This window comes from Marmota marmota, unplaced genomic scaffold, assembly GCF_001458135.2.
Source record: "Marmota marmota marmota unplaced genomic scaffold, marMar, whole genome shotgun sequence".
NCBI classification, from domain to species: Eukaryota; Metazoa; Chordata; class Mammalia; order Rodentia; family Sciuridae; genus Marmota; species Marmota marmota.
The window spans coordinates 3893325-3913580 of NW_025999977.1; the positions used below are offsets into that span (position 1 = coordinate 3893325).

The following is a 20256-nucleotide window of genomic DNA, read 5'->3' on the forward strand; positions in this document are numbered from 1 at the left end:
CCCCCCCCCCCCCCAATTCTTTTGCAGTACAGGGGATTGAATTCATGGGCACTCTACCATTGAGCTACATCCCTGGTCCTTATTTATTTAGATGGGATCTTATTAAGTTGCTGAGGCTAGCCTTGAACTTGTGATCCTACTGCCTCAGCCTCCCAAGTAGCTGGAATTAATAGTGTTCATTTTGATTCTTGATTTAGATGATGCCCGAATTAGTCATTGGCTTGACTAAATTCTGCCCACTCTTTCTTTAATCTCTAAAAGATATTTTGCTTTCCTGCAGAATCAATATGACAGTGTCAGCTTTCAGAATAGTTTTGGAAGATGAAAAATTATACCTTAATTTTGGCAAATGAAAGTTTTTCCAGCTGTTGCTGTGCAAGGAAGTGATTTAAGGTTTTTAGGGGTCTCTTGTGTCTCTTTAAGGCTTGGTGATTTTCATTTTGGAAAAAATATTTTTCCCTTCAGAAATTGTTGCTTGGGTGTTGCTGAGACAATATATCAATATACTTGCCTGAGAATTAGGACTGTGTCTTTCCCACATATCTTGGAAGGGAAAAGTTATCCTATTTATCTCCTAACAGCTAACTGATGCCTTCATACCACCATGTAACTGCACATCTTCGAGTTCTAATACAAGGAAAAATTTATTCTCTTCAAAAACATAATCTTCAAAGACTGTTCCGAAAGTTACTTAGCACCAGCACTTAAATTTCAAATTTGTAATTGACTAAATACATTCATACAGATAGAAAGGAAAATAAAAGTGAGTGGAAAAAAATACTTTTTGTTCCTGGAAAAAAATAATACTTAAGGTCAGAACTGTTTAAAAAGAAAGCACTGCTAAAAAGTTATAGGATTCAGAGAAACATAGTATTTTTGTATAGTATCTTATAAAATGTTCAGACCTCTCTCTACATTCTCTTTACAATGTAATGTCTAAGTGACTGGTTTCCCAATAAACTAATTTTGATGCCTCTTCTGCTGTGTTCCGTGTGCTTAATTCAAGCAGAAACTTGAGAAGGGGATAATTTTTAGCAGAAATTTCTGCAAGCTAATGGTTTTCATAGAAGGGGAGAGGGCCTGTGTGGGAGGGGATAATTGAATTCCATCTGTATAGGAGTCCTGAGTCATCTATGACTCCAAATCATTGTACCTAACATTCTTATCCTGGTGGGTTGGGAAACTCCAATGGTGTCTCTTTATTGAGCCCACGATGATGATACCTTTACCCTGCCCCAACCGTCCTTTCTCTGGATTCTTCTTGCTTAGTTACATATGCCTTTTTCCTGCCCTCTTGCTAACATGTGCCCAATGACATACTTCTAACCTGCTAATATTTCTTGGAAGGTAAGCTCTCTTGCATTCTGATAATTGTCTATTTGATTTCAAAAGCCAGAGCACCCTGAGGCACCTCTACCTAGATAGGCATAGACTAGCCTTTAGCAGTTTGCTAAGATTCCATAATTACCCATGCATTTTACTCCTTCTGCTTAAAGAACTTAATGATGGATTCATTTAAGCAGAGGAGGTCTTTGCTAACTCAGAAGACTGAAAACAAAATTCCAGAGCAACTCCAGCTGAAGGTGATTTTATTTAGTATGATTTTAATTCTGTATCCTCTGTTTAGAAAGTACCTTCAGTTGTTTTGATCTGGGCACCCCAGTGCTCTTTAGTAGTGCTGGTGATGTGAATCACCAAGTAAACTTGCACCTACTGAGCAGCCATGCTGGGCTGATTTTCCGAGGGTCTGTCCCTCTGCATGTGGAGCAGATGACCACATGACAGATCCTAACTTGAGTTCATCCCCAGACAGTGTTTCTACATAATCCAAAACTTTCATGGCATATGTGGAGATGAGTGACTGGGTTTGTTTTCATTCCATGATGAGCCAGTGCCAGGTAGAGCAGGTGTCTGTGCCTGGCCCCGCGAGTAGGAGCATTGCGTAGTTATGCTGAATGTCTGTGTGCCTAACATCTTCATCTCCTTTCCTGCACATTGTGCCTATCATGTTCCAAAATGTGAGATAGTGATTGGTTGTGTTCCAGTCTGTGTGCAGTTTCCTTGCCTGACTTTTTTTTTCTGTTTTTTCCTTTTCCATTTTCAACACCTTTTATTTGTTCCCACAATGTTTCTGCCGCGGGTTGACTATTAAATGTTCCAAAAACAGTTGAACTGACCTACTTGTTAATTCTGCATTTTATGCTTTTCTAGGTCTCCAGAGAGAGCCCAATCCCTGTCCTGTAATTACTGTAGAGCACTTTAAAGAATCAGCGGGCATTGAAGGCCTTCCCCTGTATCCAGACCCCTCCAGAGTACCTGGCTCAAAGACTCAGAACAACTTAGAATCTGACTATTTAGCCAGAGATGGCCCTTCAAGCAACAGCTCTTTCCACAGCAGTGAAGAGGAGGGGACTGACCTGGAGGGAGACATGCTAGACTGCAGTGGGTCTCGACCTCTCCTTATGGAGTCTGAAGAGGAGGATGAAAGCTGCAAGCCGTCCCAGGGGAAGCCAGGAGGAGCCGTTGCATTTGCTTCAACTGAAATCTCTGCTGAGCAAGCAAAAGCAATGCAAAGTGGAAGAAAGAACCAGTTCCAAACCCTTACGCAGCCAGCCACCGATGGTTTTAGTGAGCCAGATGTCTTCGCCACAGCCCCCTTCAGGAGCTCAAGAGTTCTAGCTGATGACATGGACATTTTCTCCAAAGCGCCATTTGTCTCCAAAGGCAGTGTGGCTCCTTCCCAGCCAGAGGAGGTAGATGTGTTCTTGAGAGCTCCTTTTACCAAGAAGAAAAGCATGGAGGAGTTACCACTTATCCAGAGCTCCTCTCAGGAACCACCTGCACAGACCAGTCTCCTCAGCCAGACAGGTGATGTCCCTCTGCTCTCAGGCCTTGAAAGAGCAGTGTACAGCTCTGTCCAAACTCAGTATTCCATAGCTGGTTTTGTACAACAGTCTAACCACCCCTCCCATTCTGTCAAAGCAGTAGACCATCTTGACAGCATCTCTCCCAGGGAAACCTCCCTGGAATCTGGGGGCCAGCCCAATGACAGAAGCAAAGGACCTCTGCCCCAGAAAGAAGCTGTCTCAGGCCCTATGGCTGGCAAACCATTCCGCCCCCAGTCTTTATCCAAATATTCCCGTCACTATAGCCCAGAAGATGAGCCAAGCCCAGAAGCCCAGCCAATTGCTGCATACAAAATTGTTTCCCAAACCAACAAGCAGTCAATAGCAGGCTCTGTTTCCATCACATCCCTTTCCTCCAGGACTACGGAACTACCAGCTGCTGATCCTTTTGCTTTAGCACCCTTTCCTTCAAAAGCAGGCAAGCAAAAACCTTAGGAGCAGTACCTGAGCCTAGGCCTCCGCCTCTGCTCCACCCCACAAATATCACCACACCACTCCCAGCTGAGCCTTTTTAAGAAGAAATAGTATCAGTTATTTCTATCCCCTGCATCAGAGCAGAGTCTCTTCAACTCAACAAACTCAGTTGTAGTGACACTTGGTTGAAGCCCTTCTAAGTTATGCTTTATTTTGTTTTTATTGATTTCTAGACTTTCACACACTTCAATTTCCTTCCTAGAGGCCTTCCACTTCCACCCAGAACTCTGCTTCTCCCTCCATCCCTGCAAAACTGTTTTAATCCAGGAATATTTTACCCCAACCCCAGGGGCCATATTATTACTAGTATTAATTCCTGTAACTCCTCTTCTGAGTCATGTCCATTGAAGAGTCAAGATTAATCCCTCCAGGACTTAATACTCTTGGAAAAGGGAGATTTCTAGAAAAGAGCAATATAAAAATCCTGCATGTCAAGAGGAAGTATAATCTTGCAGCTACTAATCATTCCTGTAGAACCAGCAGCTCTTGAAGGATTCTGTGGATCTGTTTCTGAGTCTGTGTTCAAGCCAGGATGGCCCTCACGTGTGTCTGTGGGTGTGTGATGTGCATCAGATCCTTTCCTATGTAGAAATGCACGCAGATGGGAAAACTGTGCTCATTCTAATCATGTGAGCAGGGCCTTCCCACACTTTTTAAATTGGTATGGATGCACAGGCGCACACACACACGCACACACACACACATGCACAAGCATCAGAAACATTTTTCCTCTAGGTTAATCCTATCCCACCATGCCTACCTCCACAATCAGATCACCCTTACTCCCATTTGCCTGCTGACCTAACCAACTTGAACCCTGTTTTTATTTAGTTTTGTTTTGTTTTTTTATCATGGCAAAATTGTATCCATTGGAAGATGTAGGGAAATCTTGCTGGAACTGAGGTTCAGAGTGGATTGTTTTTTTTCCAGAATTTGCTCTGTGCTTTTAACAAATTTCCTTTACCTGCTTGTGAAAATTTAATTTTTTAAGTATATGTTTTCCCCTCACAACAGTAGAAAGGAGTGCCTTGTTACAATTCCAGCCACTGGGTAGCTTGGACTCAGTGCTGTCATTATGGAATTCATTAATCTCTAGACTAGGATACAAAATTAGTTTGCTTGTTTCCCCTTCCCCCACAAATCCTTATCTCTCTCCACTACCTCTTGAGGAAATATGAACCTGGGACATGTAAATAAATTTGGGAGAATGAAAAAGCTGAATTAGCTAGCTATGAAAACTAAATTCTCTATTCTCTTTAGATGTTAAAGTAGGGCAGACAGGTGACTGGATTATGTTTTTGGAAGTATCTTTTATTTCTGGAAAGATCTGACTCATTCTTAGCTTTTTTCATACCATTTATTTTTAGTGCCTTAAAACCTTTGTCTCAATGGGAAGATTTCTGCTGAGGAAGCCCAATTTAATGGAAAGAGTCTCTGCATCAGTTTCAACCTGAGAGCTTCCTAAAACTTCTAGTAAATGTTAGTGATTTCTCCACTACTGGAGAAACTTGGAGAGTTGTGTACCAACCTAGATTAGTGATTTACAAATTATTGGAAGTTCATTCAAGAATCAAGCCTAAATGCCAAGTTCTACTGCGGTTGATTAGGTGTGCTATTCTTTCAAGGAGGTGGAGGTGTATACCTCGGTGGTAGAACATATTCTTAGTATGCCAAAACCCCAAGTTTGATCCACATCATGAAAAAATTCAAATTCAAAATCTTGATAATAAAATAAGAACAACTCCTTTAAAACACTTTTTGTTTTCTTAGTCTCCACCTATTTCAAATATCCATGTTAAAAGAGAAATAATTGGCACTGTGTTAGGGCTACTATCGATGATTTTTCGACTGAGGTCTTAACTGTGGCCAGAAACCTGTCTTTCACTTTAATGGATGCTAAGTGTTCAGTTTTAAGAATTTGCCTTCTCACAATTATTATTTCTGTCCCTCCCCTAATGTAACAATGTGTGCAAAATTGTATTTCCATTGAATAGCTTTGGTTAATGCACATGGAACTTTGCACCACAAACTTTTCCTATGGTAGTTATCAAGTGAAGCCCTCAAAGGCATGAGCTAGGAGGATAGGAATATTCAGAGAGTTCTTATCTGAAAAAACCTACTTGCCTGGCATAGTGGTGTGCACCTCAAGTCTCAGCTACTGGGGAGTTTGAGGCAGGAAGATTGCTTGAGCCCAGGAGTTCAAAGCCAGCCTGGGCAACATAGAGAGACCTGTCTTTATTTTTAAAAAAAGAAAGGAAAAAAAAAGAAAAGAAGAGGGGGGAAAAAAGACAACAACTCTTTTAAAGTTAGAGGTCATTCTAACTCATTCTTCCAAATATTCAGGATTACCTCAGCCCTGCAAATGTTATTCCTTTGTTTATTTGATCACTTCCTCCTAATCAAGTGGCCATTTTAATTCTCAAGGTACAAATCAGAATAAAATCATGGTAATTTTATTATGTAGTTGAATTGTTTTTTGAAGGATAGATTTGCTCTTTTTCATGTTTGCTGTAGACCCACATGGGTGGAAACTACATGCCTTCTTCAAATAGGAAAATGAATGTAACCACATGCAAATTACTTTTTTCTTATTCATTGATGCATGAAGAAATTTTGACTTGTGGATTACATTAATTACAAGTTAATAATTGGTGGATTCTGAATACTATGGTAGGGTTTTATTCACTTTTCACTGGTTACTTTTGGATGGCAAAGAGTAAATGCATCAAAGATTAGGTGGCCTTGCCAGAGGCCATCCTATATCTGGAAATCTGGAAAATACCCTTTTTAAGGGAAATCAGGAGTGTTCAGTGTGTTATGAATTAGTAGCAAATGCATGTTTCCAATAACTAGACTGCAGCAATTTAATATTAAAGAGGAAAAAGAAAATATATAGTCAACAAAGTACTGCACTTTCTTGTTTTAGTTTGTGTTGTATGTTGTTTGCATTACACATTTGATATAGGAATTGTTGACCTTTCATTGCAGTGAAAAACAATGAACCAGGACATTTTTAGACAATGCATTAAGCCACAACATTTATTGATGACCTCTTAAAGAACACCTGTTAATTGACTAGCAGGCACTATTGAATTACTGAAGTTTTACTTCACCAGTTTCTTGGGCTTGACAGCCTTTAGCTCCAAACCTCATGGTTAGATTGGAAAATGAAGTGAACAGAATTTTATGCTGAAGCAGATGCTCAGCAAGACCTAAGGAAATGTAGGTCATAAACCCTGTTTTGGTTTGGGCTCATTATCAAGTAGAAAATCTCATGTGCAGACTAGTATGTATGTGTTTACTGGCCGGTGTTGTATCCGAGTTCGGCAACCAAGATCTCTTTTTCTCAACTTTCAAGAAGGATACTAATACTTTTCTGGCCCATTATTTATTTAGTACATTTTAGAATATATGCATGTCTGTGTTTTCAACTGCTTGGTGGACATTTTGCTGATGCATAAAGAAAGCACATTTAAGTATAATCACCAGGGTAATGTGATGATAGGAATTCTGTATTTTTTCCTTAAGCAATAAAAACATATCAAATTACATAATATGTATGCATTATATCAAATAGGAAATTTTATTATAGGAAATTAGAGAAGGGTGAGACCCAAAGTTCTCCTGAGCAGGAAAGAAACAACTTAAAATGGAGTAATTTGGGTCTCTTCTATGTTCATTGGAATGGAAATTGAAGAATACATCCCAGTCAACTCAGAAATGGTTGCTGGTCTCATAGCAGTTTTATTGAAAAACCTGGAAGCCAAATTATTTTGATGAGAAAAGTTACCTAAGAGAGTTGCAGGAGACTGCAGGAGGCAGGAGCCCCTTGTTAATGTCCACAACCATCTTGAGTTCTGGTCTTCAGTCCTTGCCTGAAGGAGTGAACATCGAAGATTTTAAATGGCATCGTACAATTTGAATCCTTAGTTTTTCCTTGTCCCTGTCAACTAATACTTGTTTTGTTGTTTTTTAAACCACCAGAACACTTAAAAACTTGTTAATGAAAACTTCACTAAAGGAAGAATTTCATAATACTTAAAATATAATAAAAAAATATCTGGTTGGAAATTGTTTTTGTTCTGTCCCTGGAAATCTTCCTGGCTCACCTATCTTGTTCTTATTCCCACTTCATTTCTTCAATTGACATTCCCCTGTTTTGACCATGTGAATAAGCGGATGATGAGAGATGTGGTTGAATGACCATGTTAACATTTAGTTGCTTCCCTTGGAACTACTATAAATAGTTTTGTAAGTTTCAGCCCAGCCTGTGAGATTGTCACCAATAACAATGAAATGACTGACCTTACCCATTTCTCTTAGACTATAAGGAGAGTTGGCAGGACTCCAGCCTTATTCTGTAGAGATATGACCTTGATCTCCACCTTGATCTTTTGTGGCCCACAATGCTTCAGAATGCAGGAACCAGTTTATGTGTGAAAGGACTCCAGAACAGCCGGCAGAAGTGGTTAAATGTTAACTATATGTGGCTTAGTCCAATATTCTCATAACCCAGCAATCTCTATGTGTGACACAGTTTTGAGTTTATACTAACAATGTTCTTGAAATCATGTCAGGGTTACCTCATTGCATTGTACTAGTACCAGCTATACATGTTTAAGAATCTGTTTGAAGCCAAACATGGTGGCACACACTTATAATCCCATCTGTTTGGGAGGCTGAGGCAGGAAGATCACAAGTTCCAGGGCCAGCCTGGGCAGCTTAGTGAAACCCTGTCTCAAAAACTAAAAAGGGCTGGAGCTGTAATTTACTGCTAGAGCACTTTTCTAGTATGCATGAAGCCCTGGCTTCAATGTTCAGTACTGGGGGGAAAAAATCTGATTCCTTTTGGCAAGGAATTGCAGAAATAGGCTTTACCAACATCAGTTAAAGTAAGATGTGGGAGGAATGGAGGTGTAGCTCAGTGGTAGCAAGGGCCTGGGTTCAATACCCAGCATGGACCAAAAATAAGTGGAATGGGTTAGACTTTGGAAGGGAAGGGACACAATGCAACCTTTTCACTCAGAAAGGGCGAGTCAGTTGTATTCTCTGAGTCTACCAAAGAGTTCTGGTAGAGGAGTGTGAATGGAGTGTGGGTCTGTGTGTGTACATATATGTACATTCTATGCTTTCTTCCATGGTGTTAATTATGGCCCTTAACGGCATCCAAAGAATACTGAGAAGTGATCGTCGATATCTGGCACAAGTAAATTCAGCTCCCTTTGCCCCAAACTCTCAAAGTTAGAACTGAAGTTGTTCTCAGTAGAAGTGAAGAAAATTGGCATTCATTGCCTTAGCCTCCTTCCCAAATAAGCATCATCTCATCTCCAAAGTAAGATTCAGTAGGGCTTATCCTAAGAACTTGTGAGTAGTGACAGTAGTGACCAGACACTGCAAGACTTGCAAGACATTACTCTGAGGGAACATTAAATATCAGTTTCTAGGGAATAGAAAACAAATTTAATAAAGGCCAAGGACCATGTTCGTTCCATGGAGAAAAGCTGAACTCCCTCCACTGACAGTATTTGGAGTTGACAGAATAAGAACGTCTACCCCTCTCTAAGGAGTATTGAGGTCATCAAGCATCAGAAAACAAAGTGCAAACAGTCTCAAAGACTGTGAACAAGGGAAAGGAAGGGGAAAGACCACAATGTCAATTTTAACAGTTCTCACAATACCTCTTATTTGCAGACTATTGGATTTATGTTGTTGCACTCTTGGTGTGATCTATCTCATGTATCTGATAGTTTTTAAAAATAATTGAGTTGGAAACTTTATTAAAATGAACCTAATGAAATGACTTATACTTTGTGTTTTTTCTTTTTTTTTTTAAGAGAGAGAGAATTTCAATATTTATTTTTTAGTTTTCGGCGGACACAACATCCCTGTTTTTGTATGTGGTGCTGAGGATCAAACCCGGGCCGCACGCATGCCAGGCGAGCACGCCACCACTTGAGCCACATCCCCAGCCCCTGTGTTTTTTCTTAAGTGAGATCTTCGTGTGATTGGAGGGATCCACAGCCATCTTGCCCTACTAAAAAGCCTAGTGATATTTTTTTCCCCCCCGGTTTGTCCTGGGTCTTATGCATACTAAGCAATCACTCTACTGCTGAGCTACATTCCCAAACCTACTAATAAATTTTTAGTATTCCTAAAGGAGGAAAATAACATAGAGAAACATAGCATTAACATAGAGAAAAGTCTTACAGAAATAAAGCTAGGAATTTTAAAAATCTACACTGTGATGGAGAACCTGCTTGCCTATTTCCTCCTCAAATTAAAAAAAATAACAGTGCTATCTAACTGAACTTGAGCTTAACATGATTCAGAGAGAGCTAGTTATAAGTTGTGTTCACAGGGATGGTGTTCAAAGATCCAGGAAAACAATCTATTTTGGTTCAATAAGACCATAGTTGCCAACTTTTTTTGAAAATGCAGCTATACTAGAGACTGAATAAAAACGGAAAGAGAATACTAATAAGACTGTCAGTGGGGCACATGGACCAAGAAGGGTTGATGAGCGAAACCCTTTGAGCACGGTTGAATGCTCAAGTAGCTGGGCTTAGGGGAGAAGGAGAAAGTCTAGAGAGGGAGCAAATGAAGGTGAAGGAATAAGATGATGAAAAGTACATGGATTCCACACATACCTACCACCCAATTTGTGGTTTCTAAATGCCCAGGTTCAAATGAGCCAGGTCTCCCAGGAGAAATGACTGATTTGAGGGCTAGAACAGGAAATGAATGAGATGAACCAGGAACATGGTGTAATTATAGTGCCAGAAAGTAAAAGAAGTACTTTAAAATAAAATGAAAGACATAGGGACATAAGAACCAATCTGAAAGAACTCCCGAGGTCAAAGAACAAGTTGAGCAATAAAATAAATGCCATGGTATGAAATTATAAGGTATAAAGTCAATAGCTATAAGCCTCCACTAATATTAAAATGATTATTGAATAAATGAAAAAAGACAAACCTAACAAAATTTCAACTAATTTAGGTACATTCCCCACTACACAACTGGAATTTAATTCTAAATACTTTGAATGTGGGACATGCTTCCCAAAAGGAACATACGGACAGGAATTGGGGAGTAACTTCTCAGTGGAAAACCCTGACATACACCACCTCTGCCAGATGATCAAGAGTAACACTGCCAGTGAAAAATTATGCCAAAGTGTGTACCTGTGATGAGAAGGGCTCTCGGCTCTGTAGACATCCTCCCCAAATGCCTTTACCCCATTCTAACCAAGAGGAGAACATTAAACAAACCCCAATTAAGGGATATTCTACAAAGTACAGTACCTGACTAGCATCCCTCAAGACTGTTAATCATCAAAACTAAAGAAAGTCTTGCCCATGGCAGTGTGCACATGCACCTATAATCCCCAGACTTGGGAGGCTGGGGTAATAGGATCACAAGTTCGAGGCTAGGCCTCCACAATTTAACCAGACCTAGTCTCAAAAGGCAGGGGATATGGCTCAGTTGTAGAGCACCCAGTACCAAAAAATAAATAAATAAATAAATAAATTAAACCCGAAGAAAAGTCGGAAACTCCAACAGGCCAGAAGAGACTAGAAGAAAAAAAAGTATCCCAAGTGGATTCCAGAGAAGAAAAAGAATACAATGAAATCTGAATAAACAGAAGTTTAGTTAATGTTGGTTCCTTGCCCATAATAAAATTAATGCTGGTTCAAAATAGGGAGCTACACAGCTTGCAGAGCAATTATTATTCAGAGGAGTAATACTGAAGTAGGAATTTTGCTTTTAAAATATGTATTCCAGATTATTTGAAAATGAGGAACATCCTGGGTCTGTCATCAGTGGTAGAGTGCATAAATGCTCAAGGCCCTGGGTTCAATTCCCAGTTCCTTTAAAAAAAAAAAAGAAAAAATGCAAGAGGAATGAGATTTTGTGGTTGCTTTTTCCCTCTTTCTGTCTCTTAACCAAGAAAACAAAGGCAGTGTAGAAAGGGCTATAAGTAATTAGAGTGATCATCACAGTATATTTGTTGTCTTTTGTCTAATCTGCCTCTTGAGACCTTCATCCACCTCTGGGTGAAACAATAATGTTGCCATACAAGGTTTCTCTGGCCCAGCCTCTCCACCTTCCCCGTGGAAGCTCCACAGACTGACATCTCCCCATCCACTCCTCAGATCACTCATACTTTGGGACAGATTCTGCTGTTACCTGTTCAACCACAGGCCTGCTGATTCCATTCTAGAAAACAGCACTCTAACAACCTTCCAAGAACAGTTCTCAAATCTCAGCCTGCACCAGAAATCACCTGGGGCTCTTGTTAAAAATAGATGACTAGGTCCCACCTATAGAAATTTTGACTCTGAGGTCTAAAGTGGGGCCCGGAATTTAATAAGGCAGTTCCCATGCCCCACCACCCCCGTCCACACTTCAGAAAACCGAATACCCCAGGAAGGCCTGGAAGAGTACTTAATAGGTTTTTGTAGTTTGCTTTCGAAATTAGTCAACACTCATATTTATCCAGCGAAGGATAGCACTACACTAGCTGGGTCCCGTGTATGAACTGATTCAAGATGACCAAGTGGTGGGTCCACAAGCCCCACCTAACTAGAGGGTTAAAACAGGTCATCAGGCCTACCACAGAAGGGCAGCAGAAAGGCGAGACACCAATCAGAAAGGATGCTCTGGAGTCTTTGGGGACGGTCACTGTGCTAGGCCCAGAGGGCTAGCAGGGTGCTAAAAGAAGGAATGGGGCAGGTTTGGGGGTTGGTGAGGAGTAGCATTTTAACTGCTGGGCCAGGGCCAGAAAAGCTACCAGAAAGAACAGGAAAGTACGTTTCTGGGCATGCGTGCGAAGTACGTGCCTTAGAAGGCGCCCGCGCATGCTTAGCAAAACTTTCTACTGGACACCGCCTGGTTCGGGCTTATGCTGTAGGTAGGCAACAGGTGCAAAGGACCAAGTGAAAGCCCGCAGCTCTCACTCGCACAAGCGCCGCCCACGGCCTGTCGGGTGCGCTCTTCTAGGTGCCAGCCCAGCTCCCGGTCGGTTTGCGCCTGCGCAGAGCTTTGGGGGCGCGGCGAGGGAGCAAGGCCTCTGCGACTGCGCATTGAAGGACTAAGATGATGGCGACGGCCGTGCGGCTGGCCTGGAGTTTTGCGGCTGCTGCCGCCGGGCGGCGCAGGCGGTAGGTGACGGCCCCGAAGCTCCGAATTGGAGTGCTGGTGGGTTTAGCTGGCGGACCGGTCACTGCCTCGCCAACCCTCTCTCTAGGAGAGGCGGGTAGCACATCCGATGGAGCCCCTGGATCCACCCAGGTCGCCGCGGTCGGTCGGGGGTTCAGCCGGAAGACCCGTGGCTGTCGGTGAGGCAGCTCCGCACCTGTGGTTCGGGCAGCCTGCGAAACCTCGGCCAGGTGTCTGGGGGAGACTCGAGAGACCGACTGTAGACACAGTATAGAGGAGCTGGCTTTAAGTCGTATTCCACCATGTGCATTCATTCCCTTCTCTTTCTTAAACACAAAATCGGAATGTCACACGAAGGGAAGAAAGTACTGTTTCATTTCCTCACTTTCCCAGCGAGGCCTAGAAAGGTGGCACAGCTTGTAAGGGAAGGAACTCCGAGGAGAATGCAGACCCCTGATTCTGCTACCACCACCACTACTTCAGCCCACTCTGTTGCCTTGTTTCTCCCTCTTCCCTGAACCCTGCCTTTGAGTTTCACTTCCCAGACACATCTGTCAACATGGATGGGATTTATGTAGATGTCGGACCTCACTTCTGGGGAAAAAGGCCTAACAGAATTTGACCTTCTGAGTATTAGACGTTTTAGTATTAATGATGCTCATAAAGCTTAAACGCATTTCTTAAAAATAATGTTTTCCAGAACACTTTTTTAATTAGTTACCCCTTTTCTGTACCCCATATGTTTTTGATATCTTTCTTGAATAACTTAGTTCACCCCTGCTTTATTTTTTTTGGATTTTAAACCTGTCTCAGTCAAAACATGCTTCTGATTTATCCACTCCACTGCCTCTTCTCAGAGTTGAAGGAAGAGAAATACTGATCTCCAGTCCATTTTCGAATTCCCGCATATTCATAGGGAGATTTAAACTCATAATAATTCATTTGATGAATTATACCAATAATAATTATGTAATTACAAACAATTGACATGATAACAGTAGTACCGTTTATTGAGCATTTATTGTATGGCTTGGCACTGGCTTAAACACTTTACTTGCATGATATGGATGGTACCCAGTCTTTATAAGGTAGCTGTGAATATTAATCTCATTTTTGAAATGAGGAACAGGGGCCATAGTGTTTGCAGCTGAGGACATAAAATGAAAACAGTTTCTTTCCTTAATAAGTTTGTAGTTTAGTAAGAAGGACATACTAGCAAATAATGAGAAAGTCATGAGTGTTGTAATGGTCCTATAGTTCAGTATGGTGACAAACCTTGTTAAAGCCTTTGGAGTTACCATGGAGTGTGACAGGCCTTCAACAGGTTCCTTGGTTCCCCATTTACTGTTGTTTCCATGATGTCACTAATGCTTATTTTGTTCTCCTGAACCCTCAGTGTCAGTCCTTTTATCTCTTGAGTGGTTCCTAAAGAAACTCTCCATGGGTAATAGGTCCACAACCTTCCAGTAAAGCATTTTTTTGCTTTTATATGGCACTTAAAGATCACTGAAGGTAGGAAGAAATTTAGGTTATTTGTATTCGACTTACTTGGTGCTCACTCTTTATGACAAGCAAATTCTGGTTTTATAAGGGAAAAATGAAGTGCAGCCCCTGTTTGTTACTTCTTCCTATTTGTGTGAAAAATACCCGGAGAAACCTGTTTTTGAAAAGGTGATCCTGTGTATGTTCATGAAAGTGACCCCTGTGGTTAAAATTTTTCAGTAGAACCTATGAAAGGACAATCGTAATAGATAGCCATAATATTTTAAAGTAAAACTTGCAACATGTTCTAAAATTTTTTTAATAATAATTTTTTTAGTTATACATGGACACAGTATCTTTATTTTGATGTGGTGCTGAGGATCAAATCAGTGCCTTACACATACAAGACAAGTGCTCTACCACTGAGCTACAACCCCAACCCTAAATTTTTTACTACTAAAGTGTCCTTTTCTTTTCCATTAGTATCTGCCTTCTTTTATCCCCTTGTTTTTAATTTGTCAAAGCCATGAAAATAGCCAATTTATGCTTCTTTATTAGAGTGAAATAAGCTTCTCTATCAGAGTGAAGTATAGTTACAACATTGAATTAATGTTGCCCATCAAAAAGTATATAGAGATTGTTGACTGCTTCAGCAATTTGGAGAATGATAGTACACTTTTTTTTATCAGAGCATTCATACATAGTATCTGGGTTCCTTTTGACATAATTATACACACATGGAATTTAATTTCAGTCCTCATGACCTTTCCCCTTTTCTCCTCTTCCCTCCCCCCTCTCTCCTCTCTTCTACTGATCTTCCTTTCACACCTTTATTTATTTATTTTAACTGGTTGATAGTATACTTTCTATTAAGACTTTTTGAAGTATTGAAATATAAGTTAAGTACCTCATATTTAAAATGCTTGGGACCACAGGAAGAAAGAGAGAAGGTAATTGAGGGGGAGGGAAGAGAGATGGGAAAAGGGAGGAATGGTGGAAGTGAAACTGACCAAACTATCCTCTGTACATATATGAATATACCACAGGGAATTTCACCTTCAGAATATCCATAATTCACTGACTTAAAAAAAAACTGTAAATAAATAGAAGAAAGTAGAGGAAAGGGAAGAGGGGGAGGAAGGAGGGGAGGAAATGGGAAGAATTGGGACCAGAAGTGTTTCAGGTTTGGGGTTTTGTAACAGCTACATATACATAATGAAATATCTTGGTGATATTTGAAGTCTAAATTCAAAATTCATTTTATGTTTCATATATACCTTATACACATAACCTGAAGGTAATTTTGTATGTTTTTAGCATGACTGCATTTTGACTGTCACCCACCAGATGAGGTAAAATGTCATGTTGATGCACAGAAAGTTTCAGGTTTTGGCTGAGCATGGTGGGGCTTGCTTCCCTGTAGTCACAACAACTTGGGAGGCTGAGGCAGGAGGACGGTAAATTTGAGGCTGGCCTCAGCAACTTAGTGAGACCATGTCTCAGGATGAAAAGGGCTAGGGATATATCTCCATGATAGAGCACCCTGGATTCAATCCCCTGTACTAAAAAAAAAAAGAAGAAGAAGTTCAGATTGTGGAGCATTTCAGATTTTCCAATTCAGGATACTTACCCTATACTGTGTGTGTGTGTGTGTGTGTGTGTGTGTGTGTGTGTGTGTGATGCTGGGGATTAAACCCAGGGCCTTACCCAGGCTAGGCAGGTACTTCTCACTGAGCTATACCCTCAGCCTGTATTCTTAACAGGTGATATAGTTTACTTCTAGATAACAAGTGATAGGGGACAAAAAGGGAAATTTTTCATAGTGTATACTTTTTTCCTTTATCAGTTTTGAGCCATGTGATTCTATTACCTAGTTTAATTTTTTTCCAAGAAAAAGTTAAAAGCGTATAGTTTTTTCTAGTCCCACCCCCTTGTTTTTTGTTCCCAGGAATTGAACCCAGGGGCATTAACCACTGAGCCACATTCCCCAGCCCTTTGAATTTTTTATTTTGAGGCAGGGTCTCACTAAATTGAATAGGGTCACGCTAAATTGCTGAGGCTGGCCTTGAACTTGTGATCTTCCTGCCCCAGCCTTTAGGAGTTGCTGGGATTACAGGCATGCACCACTGTATCCAGCTAAAAACCTGTAAAGTTTTTTGACTCCATCTTGAGCCCGGGCAAAAGATTTTTTGGGGAGGGGGTACTAGGGATTGAACTCAGGGGCACTTGATCACTGTGCAACATCCCTAGCCCTATTTTGTATTTTATTTGGAGACAGGGTCTCACTGAGTTGCTTAGTGACTCACTTTTGCTTGAGGCTGGCTTTGGGCAATCCTCCTGTCTCAGCCTCCCAAGCTGCTGGGATTATAGGTGTGGGCCACCACACCCAGCTACAGATTTAAATCATATACATATTTAAATGTATAGATACATTTCTGGTTTCTATACCTGGATGTTAACTTTATCCTATGCACTTCCAGTGATTGAAGCTATGAATTTCCATTTGATTTTCATTTGTTTTTGAATTGTTTGTATTACTTGACAAAGTAGGTGATATATGTTATAGATGAAAAATGAAAAGTTCACTTTCTAATCATTTTTATTGCTACTTATATTTAAATTTTACATGTCTTTTATGTAAATAGAAACTGACTATAGATCTCATAAAATGTCATTTACAATTTTTTTAAATGTAGATTCTGTCACATGATGAATGCATATACCATTAAGAAACAACCTCTGCATCAATTTGTACGAAGACCACTCTTCCCACTACCTGCAGCCTTATGTAACACAGGTAAAATTTCACTCTTTTAGAACAAATCATATTTCAGAAACTAATGGAACTGTACTCGGATTTGTGGGTCATAAAAAACAAGAATTTATAAATTTTCTATCCAAAGGCTTATAAAAAGTGTGTTTTACTTTTCCTATCATAACACCACACTTTACTGCAAATATTTGAAAGAACATTATCCAATAGACTTGTGAAGTTTCAGTGTCTTGTGTAACTCATCTTTTGGAGCATGGATTGCTCAATAAATGACTTTTGAAATGAAAATATTGTAATAAAGAAGTTAACAAATGGATTTGTGTTTGAAAGAATCATATGTCAGTTAAGATATTGCTTTCCTTATTTTGACACAAATACCTCTAAAATCAGTAAGTTTTTGGCTTTTATTCAGACCTTCTTACATTGGATGTTGAATGTAGTTTTTCTTTTTCAAAATTAATTGAATATAGGGTTATTTGACTGTTCATTTGCTTTGTTTTGTTTTTGTTCTTTGAGATGCTAGAGATCCAACCCCAGGGTTTTAACAAGCTAAGCAGGCACTCTACCACTGAGCTATACCCTCTGCTTTATTACTGTGGTTTTATTGACAGTCTTACTGATATTATATCCTTTAATTTTTTTAGTATGGGAAATAGGTGTGAAGATAGGATTTTAAAATAATTTGAAATATGTTAGGAAAGCTTGGGGGAGAGAGAGAAATTGTGTGTGTGTGTGTGTGTGTGTGTGTGTGTATAAATGTGGATCTGTGTGATTATGAAGCTGTAAGCATATGACTTCAGCCTATTCCCCTTTCCATCACTATCTTGAACACCCTCATATGATTATATTCTAGAGTGTGACTGACTCTGGTTCAAGGATATTACTTGAATCAGGGTAGGAGCTTACCCCTCATAGACTGGAGCAAGAAGAGGAGTGCTTACCTGTTTCCTTGAATTATCACATAGTTTAGACATAAATAATGAGCAACTCAACAGATCAAATCACCTTAACCAACTGAGTCCCAAATTTTCAATTTTGTAGATATTTCAATGAAGTTGACACAGGTACATTAAAAGAGGTTGAAAATAATACTCTAGAACTTATATAGTTTTATTAATATTATATAGTAATTATATTCTTATTGTTGTAATTATTTTAAAGTTTTTATGGGTATTCCACATCTGACATGATGGGACAAATGGTTTAATTGGACTTAAGTTTTGTAGGACTGAATTACTTGGTCATGTAGACTTCTCTGAAATAGGAAACCCACTGATTTTAGTCATTGATGTTGATTTCAAGTACCACTCTGTTTGGCAGGAGATTATACCTACTTAGGTACCTATTTAGTACCAAGCATAAGAGGAAAAATATTTTATATCAGTCTCTATCCTGTTGTAACTCGCATGTGAGTAATTTTTTAAATATCTAATTAAACCAAATTTAGACTGTAATTGGAATGATTTTGTTAAATAGCTACTCAAATTAGTCTTTTGGAATAACTGGTCCATTGTCAAAAGGTAAAAATTCTGTGGTGATATCTTAATTTTTATAATTTTTACTTGAGAATATGTGTGTGTATATGTATGTATATATGTAATATGCTCTTAAATGACTTTTTCCCTACATTTATAATTTTTACTTTCAAGTATTTCTGAAATTTTCCTTTCTGTTGGTATAGTTTTATTCAAGTGGATTGAGTAGGATAAATCCAGATTTAATTCTTCAAATATTGGTAGAGTGCCTAATATATACAGAGATTTGGGTGACCAATAAATTATTAAGACTGCAAGAAATGGTTGGTTCAGAACCAGGGTTAAAAGAACCTTGCTGTCCTGTATTTAACAGAAAGTGGTGGCAACCCCTTCTTTAATGTTGCATTTGAAAAAATCATCCTTTGATAACAGATTTTTAAGAGGAATGTCTTGGTTGCTGGTATAAATATTTCAAATTAAGTATTTAAACATTGAGGTTCAATTTTTTAATTTTTCTTTTTTTGGGATTTGCCTGGTTGCCATGTCAGCAGTTGATGTCTAATTAGTACAATGACTTAAGAAAAATGTGTGAGAATTTAGTTTGAAAATCTATTCCATATAGGAAGTGGTTCAACATCAGTTACTGGAACTGTATAGTGAGGTACAAAAATAACTCTTGGCTATCAAACTAGAATCTTCTCCCTAATAGTTAAAAAAGCACTTCTGGGCTTGGGATGTAGCTCAGTGGTAGAGCGCTTGCTTAACATGGGATACCAACCATATGTTTTGCCAAATTTAATCTCTCTCCTATTTAAAATAAAACTGTTGCTTTTCAAAATTTTATTATCTCTTAAAATATATGGTATGAAGATTATTACCGAATAGGAAGACTGATCTAAAATGTATTTTCCTATCATTCTTGGTAGACAAGGATTGACAGTATGCACACTGGTTAAGAGAGTCAGTGCTAGGATATTGTCCAGCCTTGAATCCTGACCCTATTACTTACGACCTAAGTGGCCTTTAGCTTTAATTTTCTCATTTATAGAATAGGATAGGTCTGAAGATATAGCTCAGTGGTAGAGCTCTTGACTACCACGTGTGAGGCTGGGTTCAATCCCCAGTGTTACAAAAAGAGAGAGAGAGAGAGAGAGAAACAATAAGAATAGAGTCGGGGCTGGGGTGGTAGCTGAGTGATAGAGTGCGTCCTTAGCATGTATGAGGCACTGGGTTCCAGTCTCAGCACCACATATAAACAAATAAAATAAAGGTCCATTGATTACTAAAAAAATAAAAGAATAGTGCCTCCTTGAGAAGATGTAAGGATTAAGGGATGTAATAAATGTAAAATGCTTAGCACCATGCCCAGCTTATGATTTGTCCTAAATGAATTTTAGTTGTGAGTATATACCTGCCGCAGTCTGGCTGGGCACAATCAGGAGCCACTTGTCAAAAGAAACTAACTTTATTTTTAGAACCACACACGCCAAACAAAACAGCCTCTCAGGAAAAACCCTCAGAGCCCCAACTGCCACCACCGGCTTCCCACAAGCCTCTCTCTCCAACACAAGCCTCTCTCCACCTCCCACAATCCTCCTGCTCTTGAGGCCGATTGGCTGGGTCACGTGGACGGAGCCAAAAAAGTCCCCCAGTGAGCAGCTCCGTGGTCTGAAAGGGCAGGGAAACAGCCCAATGAGCATCACCGCAGAGGAGCCAATCAGCTAGATGTTGCTGGGGCCGCTGTGAGCCAATCATCAGCCGGCAGCTGGAAGTTTGCTGGGGCCCCTTCAGCTGTGGCTCTCAACATCTCCCCCTCTCTGTTTAAACAACAAGCATGTGGCTTAGGGACCGTGCCTGCCTTAGGTTGTCCAATAGTACATATGGTCCTTACCCGTTAGGTTGGTACCGTTGCAATTGGATCTTACCTGTCACTGACTACCAGTCCAGTATACAGCCACACCTGTGGAGAGGTCTTTGTACCAGC

General features: G+C 39.9%; 2 protein-coding genes across 14 annotated transcripts in view; both read left to right on the top strand.

Annotated features, from left to right (window-relative positions):
* Positions 1-9180, top strand: part of Aak1 (AP2 associated kinase 1) — a 165305-nt gene extending 156125 nt beyond the window's left edge. For all 12 annotated transcript variants that reach the window (XM_048804173.1, XM_048804177.1, XM_048804179.1 and 9 more), the window contains one exon: positions 2212-9180. In XM_048804173.1, the coding sequence (XP_048660130.1) occupies positions 2212-3341 (1130 nt within the window). In that variant the 3' untranslated portion in view covers positions 3342-9180. The remainder of the gene's footprint in view (positions 1-2211) is intronic.
* A 3150-nt stretch (positions 9181-12330) lies between these two features.
* Positions 12331-20256, top strand: part of Nfu1 (NFU1 iron-sulfur cluster scaffold) — a 43349-nt gene continuing 35423 nt past the window's right edge. The window contains exons 1-2 of one of the 2 annotated variants that reach the window (XM_015479571.2): positions 12331-12544; positions 16721-16821. In XM_015479571.2, the coding sequence (XP_015335057.1) occupies positions 12480-12544; positions 16721-16821 (166 nt within the window). In that variant the 5' untranslated portion in view covers positions 12331-12479. Of the gene's footprint in view, positions 12582-16720; positions 16822-20256 lie in introns of both variants that reach the window. The other variant, XM_015479572.2, reaches the window with a different exon arrangement.